The 16838-nt window shown below is 41.8% G+C and overlaps 1 protein-coding gene across 11 annotated transcripts in view; it reads left to right on the top strand.

The window, feature by feature from the left end:
- The window catches only part of LOC111145709 (mitogen-activated protein kinase associated protein 1), a 250961-nt gene that overhangs the window by 219236 nt on the left and 14887 nt on the right, over positions 1 to 16838 (top strand). For all 11 annotated transcript variants that reach the window (XM_022500841.1, XM_022500849.1, XM_022500848.1 and 8 more), the window contains one exon: positions 1235 to 1372. In XM_022500841.1, the coding sequence (XP_022356549.1) occupies positions 1235 to 1372 (138 nt within the window). The remainder of the gene's footprint in view (positions 1 to 1234; positions 1373 to 16838) is intronic.

Raw genomic sequence — 16838 nt, 5'->3', positions numbered from 1 at the left:
TTGGGGGGTTTTGTTTGTTTGTTTCTTAATTGAGCTCTTTCTTTTATCTGCTTTTTCTTCTGGTCTACGAAGTTTTCTCATGTTGTCTTGAAAAATTCCTGAGTGTGATCCATGGGGTGAAATGTATTAATTCTGATGGTCTTTTTGTTACAGTATGTACATTTGATGGTTTTAATTACCTCCTATCTTCACTTGATTTTGCTTATTTCTACTTTGCCCCTGACCTTTAAAGTATGGCCTAAATATTAATTACTTTCAAGATTCTCTCTGGGGCCCACTCTGGAAGGCATATTGAAGGTTTTTGTCTTACTCCATGAACAGATTCCTCGATTTTCGGCAAAAAGGGGAGCAGAGCATGTCTAGCCCAGATCGTGTGTGTCCAGCTGAGCATGTACTGCTCAGTGACACCGGGAGAGCAATTGCCAGGCATTGCCGCTGTTATCCTGGGACACCTTTCATCCCTGGCATTACCTTTGTTCTCCGAAAACCTTTGCTCCCAGCCACTGTACAGTATGTTATGTCTTCCACAGCTCTGAAAATGAAACCTGAAGTGCCAGTGTTTAACATGCTGGATTCCTGTTGTAAAGTCTTTGTTGCATAAAGCTCACACCCAGTGCTGTTTCTCCCTCAGCGGAGAACCAGTGACCTCCACAGACTGAAGCCAAGCTCCCAGACTTGAACTTGGAAGGCTTTATGTAAAGGACCCTTTGATCCCCCTGTGACTTCCTCTCAATGTAGCTGGGATAATTATTTAGTGTCAGAGAAGGAAAGAGAGATTTTTTCCTATTTTTAGTGTGTAAGATTCTTCTAGACCAGAAAGAAGGAAAAAAAAGATCACTGATCAAAATTGTTTTTTTTTTTTTTTTTTAATGAACTTCACGTTATGGTTTATTTCATTACAACACAGAGGTGTTGTGTAGGGTTAACAATATGTAGGTAAACTCTGTATTGTATCTGTGATACATCTAAGACAGCATGTTTCTTAATACCTTTTTTGTATAGGTTTTGCTGGTTTCTCCCCCCAACTCACCCACCCAGAAAACCAGGCTGTGCACTTCTGTGTGCCATTTGGAGTCTGATGAGCTGGTGGCATTCCCCAAAGCCATAAGAAAGAGCTCTTTTCATCCAATTTAGGATTTATAAAACTGGTCAAATGATTACACTGAAATCACTTACACCTTCCACTTTTTGTGGCTTCTTTTTTGTCCTCCCACCCCCCACCCCGGCCTTACAGGTATCTCTGGAGACAAAGTAGAGATAGACCCTGTTACGAATCAGAAAGCCAGCACTAAGTTTTGGATTAAGCAGAAACCCATCTCAATCGATTCTGACCTGCTCTGTGCCTGTGACCTTGCTGAAGAAAAAAGCCCCAGTGAGTAGTCCCTTTTATTTATGTCTTCTTTCTCTCTTCCCCCTCTTCCCCTCTGTGTGCTGGGTGCCAGGAGAATATATTGCCACCGTGTCCTTTTTTCCTTGGGTCTGTTTAATTCATTACCAGAAATTTCTTTTAATCAAACAGGATTGTATTATGGTGCCCAGAGCCTGACATGGACCCCCATCCTGTTAGGTCTTGATGGCAGCAGAGAACCTCACAGCCTGGCTTCTGACCTTAGGAGCCCTGCCCTGGGGGATGGGGGCGGGTTCCCTGCTGAGAATTTGAGTCACCAGAGCCCTCATTTCACTTTGTGCTCCCTTCCTCTACCCATTTGGGGGACTTGAGCAGTCAGACCCGGACCTGCCTGCCTTCTTTGCCAGATCGAGGGAAGCTGGGAGATTTCCTGTGGCAGCCAAAGACTAGATTTAGATATCCATCAAGCCGGAAGTGTCAACGCCCTCCAGGTTATTGGCAGCTGCATGACCTACCAGCTCATAATTAAACTCCTGCCTGGTCCTGCAGAAGAGATCGCTGCTGGGTTGGCACTCCTCTGCTTAAATTATCGAAGTAGATACAGTCTGGTTGTATATTTTGGCATATTATATTTTTGCAGCTAAGTAATTGAGTGTAGTATTTAGATGAATCATTTTTAAGACTTCAGTCCCATCAAGAGGCAGAAAGGACACGGATCACACTGAAATTCCTCCATGGAAGAAAAAAGTTTAAGCCGTACAAGTTGCCTGGGAAAGGCTGCAAGACAGCAGTTATCAGAGTCTGGCACATATCAGCATTGCCTGTGGAGCCTATTTAAAACACAGTTCTCCAGGGCCCATCCCCAATGGGTTCTTTTTTTTTTTTTTTTGAAGATTTATTTATTTTATTAGCGTGCGTGCACGGGTAGGGGGAGGGGCAGAGGGAAAGAATCTTCAAGCAGACTCCCTGCTGAGCGGGTGGCCTGATGCAGGGCTCGATCTCACCATTCAAGAGATCATGAGGTCGTGACCTGAGCCAAAACCAGGAGTCAGACACTTAACCCGACTAAGCCACCCAGACACCCCTCCCCAGTGGGTTCTGGTTCATTAACTTGGAGGATGACGCGAGCTTCTAATTTTTGTTAATCCCCTTTATTCCAGTGCCCACTGAATTGGGGAACAAATGTTACAAGGAATGACATACTCAAAAGGGACAGTAAGAAATAGAAAGGCCAGCAAGTGTTTATCATATGGTTCAAGCTTTTGAGATAACACTGACTGATCAGAGACCTAAAAAGCAGAAAGCCCCATGAAGGGGTCTCATGGACAGGGCACCTGCCACATTGCATTTATGGGTGGGTGTTTGTGTTTTGTCACATCCAGCTGTGCTAGGCTACATAGTCTCCTCCTTTCAACCCATTAGTCTCCAGCTTGGCAGGAAGGGAGAATTCAGTGGTACAGGGGGAAAGGAGGCAAGGTGTGCCCATCCACTACCCCTCCCCCCGCTTCTGCCATTCTTTTCATCCCAGTGAGGGGATTCTGCAAGATGGCTGCCAGAAAGGGCTGGTGAGAAAATTGCTTACCGTTCTGGGGCCCTTGCCTCTGCCTCTAGATAAACATCTTCTTCCTAATTCCTCTCACTCCAGCTTATCAGCCAATAAAGATGTCATTGTTCTAGCATCTTTCTTCCCAAGAATTCAGGATGCTTTGAAAAGTAACATTGTGTAAATTCTCCATGTCTCTGAGAAATGAAAGGCAGTTACATGTTGCATAGAGGGATAAGCTGGAATAGAAAGGTTAGGGAAAGAACTAGAAATAGGATTCACATTTCTTTTACACTCATACGGAGACACTCACTTGCCAAGGAAGGCTGCGTGTGATTCAGGCACTGAACGGTGAGGGTGTAACGCACCCCATCCAAGAGGAAAGGAAGAAAAGATGCACAGCCACCACCTCCAGTCGCCTCTTGCCGTTAGGCAGTCGGAAGCAAGTATTACCCATCTCTGAGAGTGAGGCCAAGTCTCGAGCCTTGAGGGTACAGAGCAGACGTGGTCCCCGCCATTTCAGTATTGGCAGTCCAGCAAGCAGAGTCTTTTCTTATTTTCAGACCTGCTGGGGGGTTCTGTGTAAAAACTGCACATGTGGGTCCTAGGGAGGATTCCTGCTCTCTCACTCTGGCTCCAGAGATCTAGAAATTGTGGTTTCCTTGAACAGAGAGGCTCACTGTCCCAGTGAGACATTTCCCAAGTCCCTGTTGCCCATCACAATGCTTTCCAACCCATGTTCCTCAGAGCTCTAGGTTCTGGGTGGGGAGGGGGGACCTCAGGGGCCTGGAGGCGGGGGAAGGAGCAGGTTTGGTCATAAGGTCTCCCCTTCAACCAATAGAGTGCTACTTTTTTTCTATTTGGGGGTGGGTAATAGGAAGGTGAGGTGGGGTTGTGGAGGACACCGGGGGAAGGCATGTGCTATGGTGAGTGCTGTGAAGTGTGTAAACCTGGTGATTCACAGACCTGTACCCCTGGGGCTAATAATACATTATATGTTAATAAAAAAATAAAAAATTATTTTAAAAAATAATAAAAATAAAAAGTCAACGAATTAAAAAGGATTTTGCTGCTTTAAAAAAAAAAAGTTTGAAAGTTGCAGACTCACAGAATAGACTCCAGGCTCCTCAGCAAAGGGCTTTACAGACATTGACCACTCCAGGCGCGTAGCCCACAATTTCCCATCCTGGACTTGGGGTATAGCCACCGTGAACTGTTTCCCACAAACACACCTCGCATTGTGTGCTGTTGCTGTTCCCATGGCCTGGAGTGTATGTCCCCGCTGCCCCGCCCGCTGATGGACAGGCGCCTCCAGTTTCTCATGCCTGGCTCTAGCTCCAGGGTCAGGCTCTCTGACTTCGTCAAACCTCTGGCACAGCACCTCTCCAACTGCGCTGTGGTTAATGACTTGAAGTCTGTCCCTCTGTCCCACCCCCATCTCCGTACTCAGCTGACTGATCCCGGAACCGGTTTCTGTAGCCCCATCCCTAACCCAGTGCCTACCTGCAGAGCTGTCCTCAGTGAATGTTTGCTGTCTCCACGCTGCCCTTACTGAGGCCAGAATTTAGAAACCAAAAGTTTCTCAGCATAATTTATGCTGTAAAGTGCCCAAACAAAGATGTATTAACTGAATCAGCTTGATGCTGTGTTTTTTTTTTATGATTTCCAGTATCTTCATCAAATTAATTCAGTGACTTAATCTAAAAAGTTCATCTTCAAGACCATCATCAGACCACAGAATTAATCTATGGGGCTGCTTCTTCTTCTTCTTCTTTTCTTAAAGGATTAATGGTAACCCCTTTTATCTTTTGTGTCTGTTGAACCTTAGAAAAAAGTTATTTTAACAGCACTAAAGAAATGAAAGTCACTATATTTCATAAGTTTAGCCTGTGATTTTTATCAGCATAGTGATGTATGTTTGTAGCTGAGTTTACATCAAAAATTATTCTTGGGGCCTTCTTGAATGAATTATGGCAAAGAGAGAGAGTCTAGAAATAGATAAGGTTTTTGATTTCTGCAATATATTTCCTTTTTCGTGTTTTTATCTCTCGTAACACAAGTGTCTTGCTGAAGACTGGAATGTGTGACCAACTGGAATAATTTAGTTGTGAAAACAGCAGACGTGTTATTAAACAGCCTTCTTTACAAAAAAGGCATTAAGTGTTGGGAGGATAATGAAGTTGTCCCGGTCTGTCTTGAGACATGTTTGTCAGAATTTTGAACAGAAAAGAAACGGTTTTTAAAACCTTCGAATATGGCCAGTTTGCAAAAAAGCCTCTGAAAAAGCCTCTGTCAAACCATTAATTTGGTCGTCATAAGGAACACAGCTCAAGTTTAATTGACGCCATATCCAAAAAGTATGTGAATAGCGGCCTTGGCAAAGGGACTGAGCTGCAGAGCGCCTGCAGTGAGACACGTAATTACACATACCATGGATCAGAAAGACCCAGACTCTGCAGCCGGGCTCCATAAATAGCCGTTCTATGGCTCTCTTTGCTTCCCCTAACTTCTCCCTCGTAGGCTACCTTCTCAGAAGGAGGATTTACTGCTCTGTCCCTGTGAGTGTTTAAGGACCTGGAACTTAATGACTAAATAGATACATGCCTTAGATGAAATTTGTACATATAAATATGGACTCTTACCAGAGTTAGTGGAGAAAATCTGTGTATCAAAAGCCCTGAGAAATTAAGAATAAATTCTGCCTTTCTAGATTGGAGAGGGGGAAAAAAAAAAGGCTGCATGCTGCCATTATTATTCAAATCAGTGATTTCGCAGTCTGGTTTTGCCACTCTTTAGGATAGCTTTTTGCTATTTTGAAGGATGTCACAAACCTCTAAAAGATGAATTCATTTTAATTCATTTTAACTGAACGAATATGTATACAGCGCATAGAAGGGGAAACTGTTTCCCCATTAGGACCTACCATGGCATTCTCCATCCTCATACAGGTCTAAACCTAGGCTTTGGATGTAGCAGGCTCTCTTTTTAAGTGCTAGCCTCAAGTTCCAACACTGAAAACAAAAGCAAGGGACCTTTCTTTTAAACTAACACCCTTCAGAGACTCTCAGGCTGTATTTAAATAAAGTACCAGACTCAACCATGCCAGGTCTGGTTTTATCATAAGAAGGTTGTGCAGGTTTCGAGTCTTTAAAGGAAGCAGCCTATCATTAAGAAATCAGATTTAAACCTTAATAAAGTAGCTGTCGTCTTTATAGCTGAAAAGAGCTCTGTATCTCAATTAAGTATAGATAATAGAAAATCTTAAGGAAGCAACATAATAGAGGTAACCTGATTATGTTCTCTTGCAATAGTATAATTTAAAGGAAATCTGATTCTGTTGATGCTGGTGGGGGAATGCTTGTTTGGTTGTTTTTGTTTTGTTTTTGTCCAGAACAGTGTTTGGATACAGGATAGGAACTCTTTGGGATTATGAGTCAACCACAACTGCAGGAGACTGTCAAGCCCTCACGAATAGAACCTGCTAGATATTTGAGATGAGATTCAGTTAAGGTTATGAGTGAAATTAGCGGGGCTTATTGGTGACCTCCCGCTTAAATGAATCTTTCTTTTCATAAGTACTTGACAAGATCTGTAAAGTAGTGTATTTAATTTACTAATTAAATTAAAGCTACTGAATAATGATTTGTCCACATTGATTTAGCTTAAATAGAAAAGATCAGCATTGTTGTGATCTTCAGCAACCTTAATGGCCAAGCCAGTTAGACACAAAGGCCTCTTGTGTTTTATAGGTCAGAAGTACATAGGTAAGCCCGGGCTGTAATTGAATTGCCTACCCTGCGCCCTGCAGTTGCAGATTCCCTTTGCCTTCTCGTTCCATTGTTGCACTGGGGCTTAAGAGAATGTTAACGTGGTAATAGGCACAGGGCCTTCCCCATTATACGTCTTGCTATCGAGCGGTTCTGCATGACTAGTTAAAGAAGATGGCAAGAAGATTAATGAAAGCAAGGCTAATACAGAAGGGGGTACTTTTGCAAGACTTCTACCAAGGAGATATTAGAGCTGAACCAGAGCTTGGCTTTTTCTTTATCCTGTGACCTTTGAACCTGCCTTACTGTTGAGAGCTGCCAGGGAAGTCGACATTTTGATTGATGTTGGTACACGAGTCAGTCTTTCCCATTGAATTCCACATCTGCACGAAAATAGCTTTTCCAGCAGAATTCATACTGGCCAGAAGTGATAGCCAAATTGATGGCTGAAATGCTTTTATGTGGTTTTCATTTAAACCTAAAGGTATTTGATGGTTTAATTCAGTATCCAGTTTTCATAGATTATAAGCATTCACTTATATGTCCTTAATGGGTTCATCAACTCATAGTGAAAGACCAGTATTAAGAGTGGTCAGAGGTTTACAAAAGAGCTTCAAGCAGGTTTTATGGAGAAGTAAAAGCAGGCACCAAACAAAACCTTCACCATCCTCAAAAAAGGAAAATCAGCCTGAGGGTCCAGGCAAACTGACTTTGAGGTTTCTGTATAGAAAGCCAAGTGTCTCGCTGTTTCTGGAAAGCTACAGATGGGGGAGTCTGAATTCTGTCTGTATCCTACTTCAGCCCCAACTCAGGCTCTCTTGATCCACCCAGATGCTGAGTTCCTTGACGTTGTCCTTGGGAACTAGCATTCCATCTGAAAGGGATTGTTATGGTCTACTTGTAAGACAGCCCCGTGCAGATATGAACCTCTTCGTGTGTTCCTACTAAGTCTGTTACCTTGCTTGTGGAGCTGTAGGCCATTAGTGTGTGTGTGTGTGTCTTTGTGTGTATCCCCCACTCCCTGTCCCAACAAAGAAGAGTAGGGAGGGTGGCAGAAGGACTCAGGTTTTGTTATTAAAATCGACTTGGGCACACCCCAATCCATATTTGAATCCTCTGATCACCTGATTTCTTTTTTGCCTATTTGATGGGGATAGTAGTTCCAGCAGAGAGAACACACGCATACACACCCACACACTGAGGTGACAGGCATTCCGGTACCTAAAGGAGGAGCTACCCAAGAATTTTGTCATATTCTTTAGATGTTCATGAGAATAAAAGAGAAATGAGGATGACGTTAGCCACCCCTGGATGAAAGAGTTACAGCCCCTGAGTGAGTGGGCGGATGGCCACGGCCATAGCATGTACTGTAGGCCAGTAAGTAAGGCACGTGCATTTATACTCACGTGGGCCTGTAACCAGGAAGACCACAGCCCATCCTTAGGCTCTGATGATTCCCAGGAGGTCCAGGTACTCCAAACATCAGGTGGACAAGCTATGTAATGCTTTTATTCTCTGACAAGGACTTATTTCATAAGTTCCAGATCAAATACGGTAAGTACTGTTAGATTACAGAACACAATGGACTCTAACATATTAAATGCCCCAGTTATTGAATTGCCTTTTCATAAGAGTACTCTGGAGCACAATCAGGAGCAGGCAGTGCCTCATCCTTTTAACAGATATGTTTCCTAGCCCTATTAAAAGGGGTCTTCATCTATCCTGTCAAAGGGAGTCTGCTGGGGTTTTTTAGTTTAATTACACTATCCAATTAAAACTCCTTGCTGCATTTGGATGCGCCTCTCCTTGGGCCTGAGTGGATATGACATTTACAAGGCTCGCCTTTCAAGCAGACAATAGTGTGATTGATGAGGTGCACGTTCGGTGGAGGAGGCGAGTGCCTGTGGAAGTGCTGCTTAGTGCATTTTGATTTATTTATCATCTCCTTCCAAAACAAGGGAGCTGCCGGGGAGATGCGTTTGGGCAACCAGGGGACCACCTCCATTTTTCCAAGTGCGTGGGAGGGAAAGACCCGGAGCGTGCCGCAGAATAAAGGTGGGGAGAAAACTCTAAGCTTGAGGCTCATGTGCCTCATCTACTGCCAGGCTGCATTCTTAGGTTCTCTGACCCAGTTTGGTTTCCAGTAACCTCACGCTGTGATCTGCTGTTAAATAGGCCACCACTGTATTTCAGGGAACAGTTCTCTGGGGCTGGATAACATTGGCCGGACCCCTGAGAACTCAGCCGGTGGGAACCAACCCAGCGTGTGTGCCATTGACCTGGTCATTATTAACTGACACCTGATGTTTGCACTAGGCCTGCCGATTTATGCTCCCAGCCGCATCCTTTAGAAATCCAGCACCTTCTGTCCAGGGGCTACAGTCAGTGCTTGATGACTCTCTAACTCTGCCTAGGCACCTGAAGCATTTAAAAGTTGCTTCTAGAATTTGGAATTAGCCAACAGCAAGTGTGGCTTTTCAGCAAAGAGATATGGAGGTACAATGGAGAACTTCTCAAGGCTGTAGTGAAAAGGCAAACCCAACATCTTGTTCTTGACCTACTCTTGCTGATTGCCCTCAGCATATGATAGATGGGACCAGGGTGCTTGTCTCTGTAGTTAGTGGAAAGAGGTGCTTCGGTACAGTGTATGGTCTCAGGAAGGTCAACACTCTATGAATTTAGGAGCCAGGAGATTCTGTTCTGAGCCCCAGACAAATGAGAAGAACAACACATCTCCCATATTCATTATCACATACTATAGTTGCTCATAGGAGTTGGAGGGCGTGTTTGCTAACTGCATAACCTGTAAGAATGTGTTTCTGAGGAAAATTGTCTGGTGCTGAGATTCTCAATGGGTTTTCATTATCTTCTCTATAAACCTGCTTCGTTTTTCCCTAGGACTTATTAATGAACAAAGAATATGTTTGTGTCGATTAAAATGTTGATATTTGTTAGAGTAGAAAATATTTTGGGGTATCAACTTTTTTTCTTCCTGGAAAAAACTTTTTTTTGCTGTCAAGCTTGCATCTAATTGTTGACTTGGGCATTATGGACCTGTAATATCAAAACAAGTAAAATGGAAAATTTGCATACATTCTGTATTTTCCTAGATTTTTATTACCCTTTCTTCAATTTTTTTCTTTTCTGATTTTAACATCAGAAGAGATCCTGATTGAGAAGAGGGTTAGGGCAGAGACTGTTCCCTACTGAAAAACTGTGAAGATTTCTCAGCTGGATAAATGATAGGAAAAATCTGTTTCCCTTGCCTCCTGCCAAGCTCCAAATTGTGTTTTCGTAATAAATAAATGGGGTGCTTAGATTTTAAGTTCTTCTCACAGACATGGAAAAAGTAAGCCATTCTTTCATTAAAATCAAAGTGTGTGTTGCTTATAAGATTCCCATAGGCAACTTCCAGGACAGGCTAACTGCTACCAGATTAGCCCTTCTATCATAAATGACTGGAAAACTATACAAAATATAAGAAACTCTTCTCAGACACTGGAAAACAGGCAGTTTTCTCAGGACTGAGCCCTGAGAGAAAGGAAACAAATGAGGTGAGACTTACTATCACTTCAGCTTTCTTCAGGGTTTCCCAAGGAGAGTATAGCAGGCTCACTAAGTCCAGAGACAGAAATCAGAGCTGGAGGAGGCTGAAATTTACAGTAAATTAAGTGTGAGAGGACGGAGCACTACACTGAGAAAAAACTCCAGAAAGAGGTTCTCAGATCTTCTGTTGTGTACTAAGCTGTGCATGCCTACAGTGGGACCTACAAGGCTGGCCAGAGCACAACTACTAGACTGCTGTAATCTGGAGTTCTGGCCAACCAGAGGGGAGCTTCCATGGCATGTAGCAGTGACTCAACAAAGGCCACATTTTAGGACTAAGGTTAAACCGGCCCCAGATTAATAATTGTTCTAATCCTTGCCTGATAAAGTTTTTTTTTAAGTTTTTATTTTAATTCCAGTTGTTTAACATACAGTATTACATTAGTTTTAAGTGTACAATATAGTGATTGCCCAGTAGAGCTTTAAAAGGAGTCCTAAAAAGGGGTTCCTGGGTGGCTCAGTAGGTTAGGCATCTGCCTTCGGCTCAGGTCATGATCCCAGGGTTCTGGGATTGAGCCCCATGTCCAGCGCCCTGCTCAGCAGAGAACCTGCTTTTCCCTCTGACCCTCCCTGCTGCTCGTGCTCTCACTCACTCCCTCTCTCTCTTTCTCTCTCTCTCTCAAATGAATAAGTAAAAAACAAATCTTTAAAGAAAAAGGGGGATCTAAAAAGATCAAAATGATCCACAAGTAAATTAACTGGCTGTTAGAATAAAACCCAATATTCTCTAAAGGATGATGACAGAATGCAAACAACCCACAATGTAAGGCTTATAGTGTCCAGCATTCAGTAAGAAATCACCGGATGTGCAAAGAAGTAGGAAAATGTGTCCTGTATCTAGGAGAAAATTCAGTCAACAAAAGTAGCCAGAAATGGCAGGGATCACAGAAGTAGCAGGTAAATACTTCCAAAATAGCTATCATAAATGTGTTTAAAGATTTTAAAGAAACAATAACTCAAAAAGAAGAGAAATGGAAACTGCTATTAAAAAAAAAAAAAAAGAACAAATGAAAATTCTAGAGCTGAGAAATACAATACCTGAATCAACAATGATGCGACCAGATTAGGAAATCTGTTTAAAAGGTCAGTGTTAGTTACCTATTGACCATACAACAAATTGCCCCAAAACTTGGTGGCTTAAAACAACAACATTTATGACCTCACAGTGTTGTGGTCGGGAATCCAGCACAGCTTAGCTAGGTCCCCTTGCGGAGGGACTCTCGTGAGGTTGCAGTCAGCTACAATCCTCTCAAGATTCAGTTGGGGTAGGATCTGCTTCCATGCTCACTGAGTAGTTGCTGGCAGAGTTTATTTCTTTGTGAACACCTTCAGTTCCTCACCAAAGAGTCCTCTCTGTAGGTGAGCTCACAAGATGGCAACTGGAAGATTAAGAGAGCACCAACAAGGAAGAAGTCACAATCGTTTATAACCTAACCTTAGAAGTGGCTTTGAAATACACTTTCCCTGAATTTTATTCATCAGTAGTAAGTCACTAGGGGCACGTGGGTGGCTCAATCAATTAATCATCTGCCCTCAGCTTGGGTCATGGTTCTGAGGTCTTGGGATCAAACCCCATGTCAGGCTCCCTGCTCCTCCCACACCCTCTGCCCCTCCACCCCACTCGAGCTCACTCTCTCTCAAATAAATAAAATCTTAAAAAAAAAAAAAAGTAAGTCACTAGGTCTAGCCCACCACACACAAGACAAGGAGATGACACAGTATGAAAAGCAGGAGACAGGATCATTGGGGGCCACTTCAGAATCTGCCTATCACAATCAGTAAATTTTAAGACAGGAGTTGAAGCACAGAAGAAGCACAGAAATAAAAAATTTGATGAGAACAGACTGTGGAATAATAATATCAAGTGTTCTAATGTACAGGTAACTTAAGTCTCAGGGATGGAGGAGGAAGCTATTCCAGATCTGCTTTAAAAATACCAATCCACCAATTTTAGAAGACCAATGAAGACCAAACAGGATAAATACAGAGAAAACTGTATCAAGACACATCATAATGAAATTGCTGAAAACCAGTGATAAAGAGAAAAATCTTGGGGCGCCTGGGTGGCTCAGTGGGTTAAGCCGCTGCCTTCGGCTCAGGTCATGATCTCAGGGTCCTGGGATCGAGTCCTGCATCGGGCTGTCTGCTCGGCAGGGAGCCTGCTTCTCTCTCTCTCTCTCTCTCTCTCTCTCTCTCTCTCTCTCTCTCTCTGCCTGCCTCTCTGTCTACTTGTGATCTCTCTCTGTCAAATAAATAAGTAAAATCTTTAAAAAAAAAAAAAAAATCTTAAGAACAGCCAGAGAAGGGCACCTGGTGGTTCAGTCAGTTAAGCGTCTGACTCTTATTGTCAGCTCAGGTCATGATCTCAAGGTTGTGGGATCAAGCCCCACATCTGGCTCCGTGCTCCGTGGGAAGTCTGCTTGAGATCCTCTCTCCTTCTTTGCCCTTGCCCCTGTTTGTGCTACTCTCTTTGTCTCTATCAAATAAGTAAATAAATCTTTTTAAAAGGGAGGGGGGGGCACCTAGGTGGGCCAATCAGGTAAGCATCTGCCTTCTGCTCAAGTCATGATCTCAGAGTCCTGGGATCGAGCCCTACATGGGGCTCCCAGCTTCACAGGGAGTCTGCCTCTCCCTCTGCCCCTCCCCTGACTCGCTCTTTCTCACTCTTGCACTCTCTCTCTCAAATAAATAAAATCTTAAAAAAAAAAAACAAAAAAAAAACCCAGCCAGGGAAACCAAGAGTTTCCTTAGTACTTTGATAGGTAAATAAGAATGATTGCTGACTTCTCATCAGAAATAATGCAATCCAGAAGACAATGGAGTGACATCTCTTAAAGTGCTAAAAGAAAAAAATCTGTCAATCTAGAATTCTGTATTCTGTGAAATGAGGCTGAAATAAAGACATTTTCAGACACTCAAAAGACGAAAGAATGTGTTGCCATTAAGCCTTCGCTACAAGAAAGGTTAAAGTCTGGAGGGGGGGGAAATGCCAGATAGAAGCCCAGATCTATACAAGGAGCCCTCAAAATGTCATTATTAGCAACTGCACAGAATGAACCAAGGAGAAGGAAATAAGAGAGGCCTCTTTGAACAGGGATTGGCAAACCATGGCCCAAAGGTAAATCTAGCCAACAACCTGTGAGCTAAGAATGGTCCTTACAGGTGAACATTTGCAGTTGATTTGATGATAGGGAACACTAACTTTGAATTCCATTTAAGCAAAGTTATCTACCACCCCGAAAAAATTCTGTCCTTCCCTTTAGTAGACCTGTATTACACCCGCCTAAAAATAGATTTGACTATTATTTTTCAAATTTTGGCAATAAGAAATTTGGAAATTTTTTTTTCTCCCATAAGTATCTATGAAATGTCCTTAATTTTTCTCTGGGCCTGCAAAGCCTAATATATTTACTCTCTAGTCCTCGTCAGGACTAGATTGCTTGTCTTAGAGAGTGGAGGTAAAAAGACAAAAGGAACCTGCCATGTACCAGACAGTGTCCCACAAGCTTTATATGCACTATTTAATTTTTACAGAAGCTCTGTGAGGTTTTATATACATTTATTATAGATTTCTAGAGTTGTTGATTTTATCCTAGCAGCAATGCTATGAGGCTGAGGTTATTCCTGTTTTAAAATACTAAGGAAACTGGGACTTAAGAAGTTACATAACTTGTCCAAAGGCAAACATGGGGCATTAGGGGCACTAATCCCCATGTCATCTAAAATCTATGTATAGTTCTTGACTCCCCAAAACTTAACTAATAGCCTATGGTTGACCAGAAGCTGTGCTGAAAACATGACAATGGATCAACACATTTTGTACATCATGTGTGCTACATACTGTATTCTACAATAAAGTAAGCTAGAGAAAAGAAAATGTTAAGAAAATCATAAAGATTGCTGTATTTGTTGATACCATACCTACTGAAAAACTCTAGTGATGAGTGAAACCATACAGTTCAAACACATGTTCTTCAATGATCAACGGTATAAATGGTAAAAGAGGTTCATATTCTCTCTGCCACTGACACAAATCCAAGGCACTTAAACTTCTGTGCTGCTTTGATGGGAGACTATCTCTAGCCCCAGCTCAGATTCCGTAAAGTCTTTTTTTTTTTTTTTAAACAAATGTCAATCATGCTCGATTATCTGGTTTTTCATCCTAAAGGATATGAAATATGGGAAATTAGAAGAGGGAGAGAAAGAATGACAATAAAGACAATGGGAAGTAAAAACTTACAAGAGTTGACCAAAACTGAAACAAAACATAAACTGTTAAAAAGCAATCCAAGAACTCAGTAAGCAGAGTAGTACAGAGTAGTATGGCAGTGAGGAACTATTTTGTGGGAAGACATAGAGCCTTTTGCAGCTCTGAGGAAATCATAATATTCCATACCTATAAAGATGAATGTAACAGGGGCGCCTGGGTGGCTCAGTGGGTTAAAGCCTCTGCCTTCGGCTCAGGTCATGATCCCACGGTCCTGGGATCAAGCCCTGCATTGGGCTCTCTATTCTGCGGAGAGCCTGCTTCCTCCTCTCTCTCTGCCTGCCTCTCTGCCTACTTTTGCTCTCTCTCTATCAAATAAAAATAAAGTCTTAAAAAAAAAAAGATGAACATAACATAGTAATTTTATTTTCCTTACACTCTAATCCAGGAGGAAACTTTATAATGTGAAATTTTAATGCTTAAAATTGAAAAAGGCTTTTTTTTTTTTCTTTTTGCACAAAGCTCACACTAGCTGTGTACTCTAAGGACTCTGCATAGATGGGTTTCATGTGTTGTAATTTAGCCTCCCAAGGGTACTTGAAATGCAGACTTTGTTACAAACTATGGAAGAATGTCCAGATACAAAACTTGTTTCTTGTCTGTCTGCTACCTCTCTAAAAGCTAAAGGGTAAAACTCAACCAGTACTTGATTACTGAAATGCCAGGATATTTCGTTACAACAATTTACACATGAACTGAAGAATCAAAAGACTCCATAAACCATTGTTCTTAGTTCATTTTCTGGAGTCCACATAAGCATTTCTGCCACATATGGGAGTAGAATACGGAAATAAGGAAAAGCACGCAGATGGTTGTTTGAGTTGCAAGCTGAACTAGCCATTTATCTATCTATTTCATGGAACACCACTTTTACTTGAAAGAAGCCGACAAACCATGGTCATTCCAACTTGAGTATTTAGCAGACATTTTCCTGAAAATAAAGGAGGGAAGCCCTTCGCTTCAAGGAAAACCACAGATAATATTTGATGCCATTGATGAAATTCAAGATTTCAGATGACAATTCGAATTTTGGAAAACTTGTCTCTGTCACTGAGCTTGGTTTCTCATAGCTTAGAGACTTTCCTAACGAGATCAGTGGTGATATTAATGAATGTGATTTCTTTTGTGGTAACTTTTTGCATTGTGAAATATGTCCGCATTTGGAAGACCTTCATAACTCCATGAACCAATATTTTCCAGACTACTGCACAGTGTTAAAAAATCCTTCAAGAGTAAAAGATTCATTCAGAGGGCCAGACCAAAAACAAGACAAAACAAAAACAAACCAAAAAAACAAAGTTCCGGACAGACCAGTGCACAACAAGTTTATTAATGTGGTTTTACATTCCATATTGCAACTACTCTTTAAGAAACTACCATGTATCAAGTTTGACGTAGTGTCAAAGAAGAATATTTGCAAAGATAAATACTAAAATATGACTCCCTTTTCCAAAAACATACTGTTTGAGGCTGGCTTTCTTTCAAACGCTTCAGCCAAAATAGTGTATCAACAGACAAAATGCAGGAACAGATAGGATAGTCCAGATGTGTTCTATTAATATTAATTAGATTTCAAAAATATAAAGTAATTCCACTCATTAAACTTTTTGTTTGGGGAAATATCAGGGTTTTTCCATTTTAAAAAATACATAGTTTATTTTAACTTGTAATGGGTTTATTATTTTTCATGAAGTAAATATTTTTAAAATTTCTGTTTTAATTTCTAATGCAATAAATATTGATATAATTCACACAAACAAAATGTTTGTGATGTAAAGCAATTCTGAGACCAAAGTCAGAACTGCTGATCGAGTGTCTTGAAAATCATCTTAAGAACTTTGGACTTTATTGGGAAGACAACAGGAAATGAAGCCACACAGGGTTTTAGGAGAGTGACATTGGCCAGATATGGGTTACAAAATGATGACTCCTGGGGCACCTGGGTGGCTTAGTGGGTTAAAGCCTCTGCCTTTGGCTCAGGTCATAATCCCAGGGTCCTGGGATCAAGCCCCGCATCAGGCTCTCTGCTCAGCAGGGAGCCTGCTTCCTCCTCTCTTTCTGCCTGCTTCTCTGTGATCTCCGTCAAATAAATAAATAAAATCTTTTCAAAAACAAAACAAAACAAAAGGATGACTCCTGTAGGTAGATGTTTGGATCTGAAGAAGTCATGATCGAAAGTATGAAAACCAGAAAGGAAGCAATAGATGGTCAGGACCTGGATGAGGTCAAAAAACAAATGGAAGGGTGCAGAAGATGAATGTGTGAGAACTGCTTAGGAGACTGGATGCCTGGAACAGCTTTTGATTT

The sequence above is a fragment of the Enhydra lutris genome, unplaced genomic scaffold (assembly GCF_002288905.1).
Source record: "Enhydra lutris kenyoni isolate GAN:26980312 unplaced genomic scaffold, ASM228890v2 scaffoldscaffold13, whole genome shotgun sequence".
Lineage (NCBI taxonomy): Eukaryota > Metazoa > Chordata > Mammalia > Carnivora > Mustelidae > Enhydra > Enhydra lutris.
Note: the sequence above shows the minus strand (reverse complement) of the source record. Positions and strands in the feature narration are given on the sequence as shown.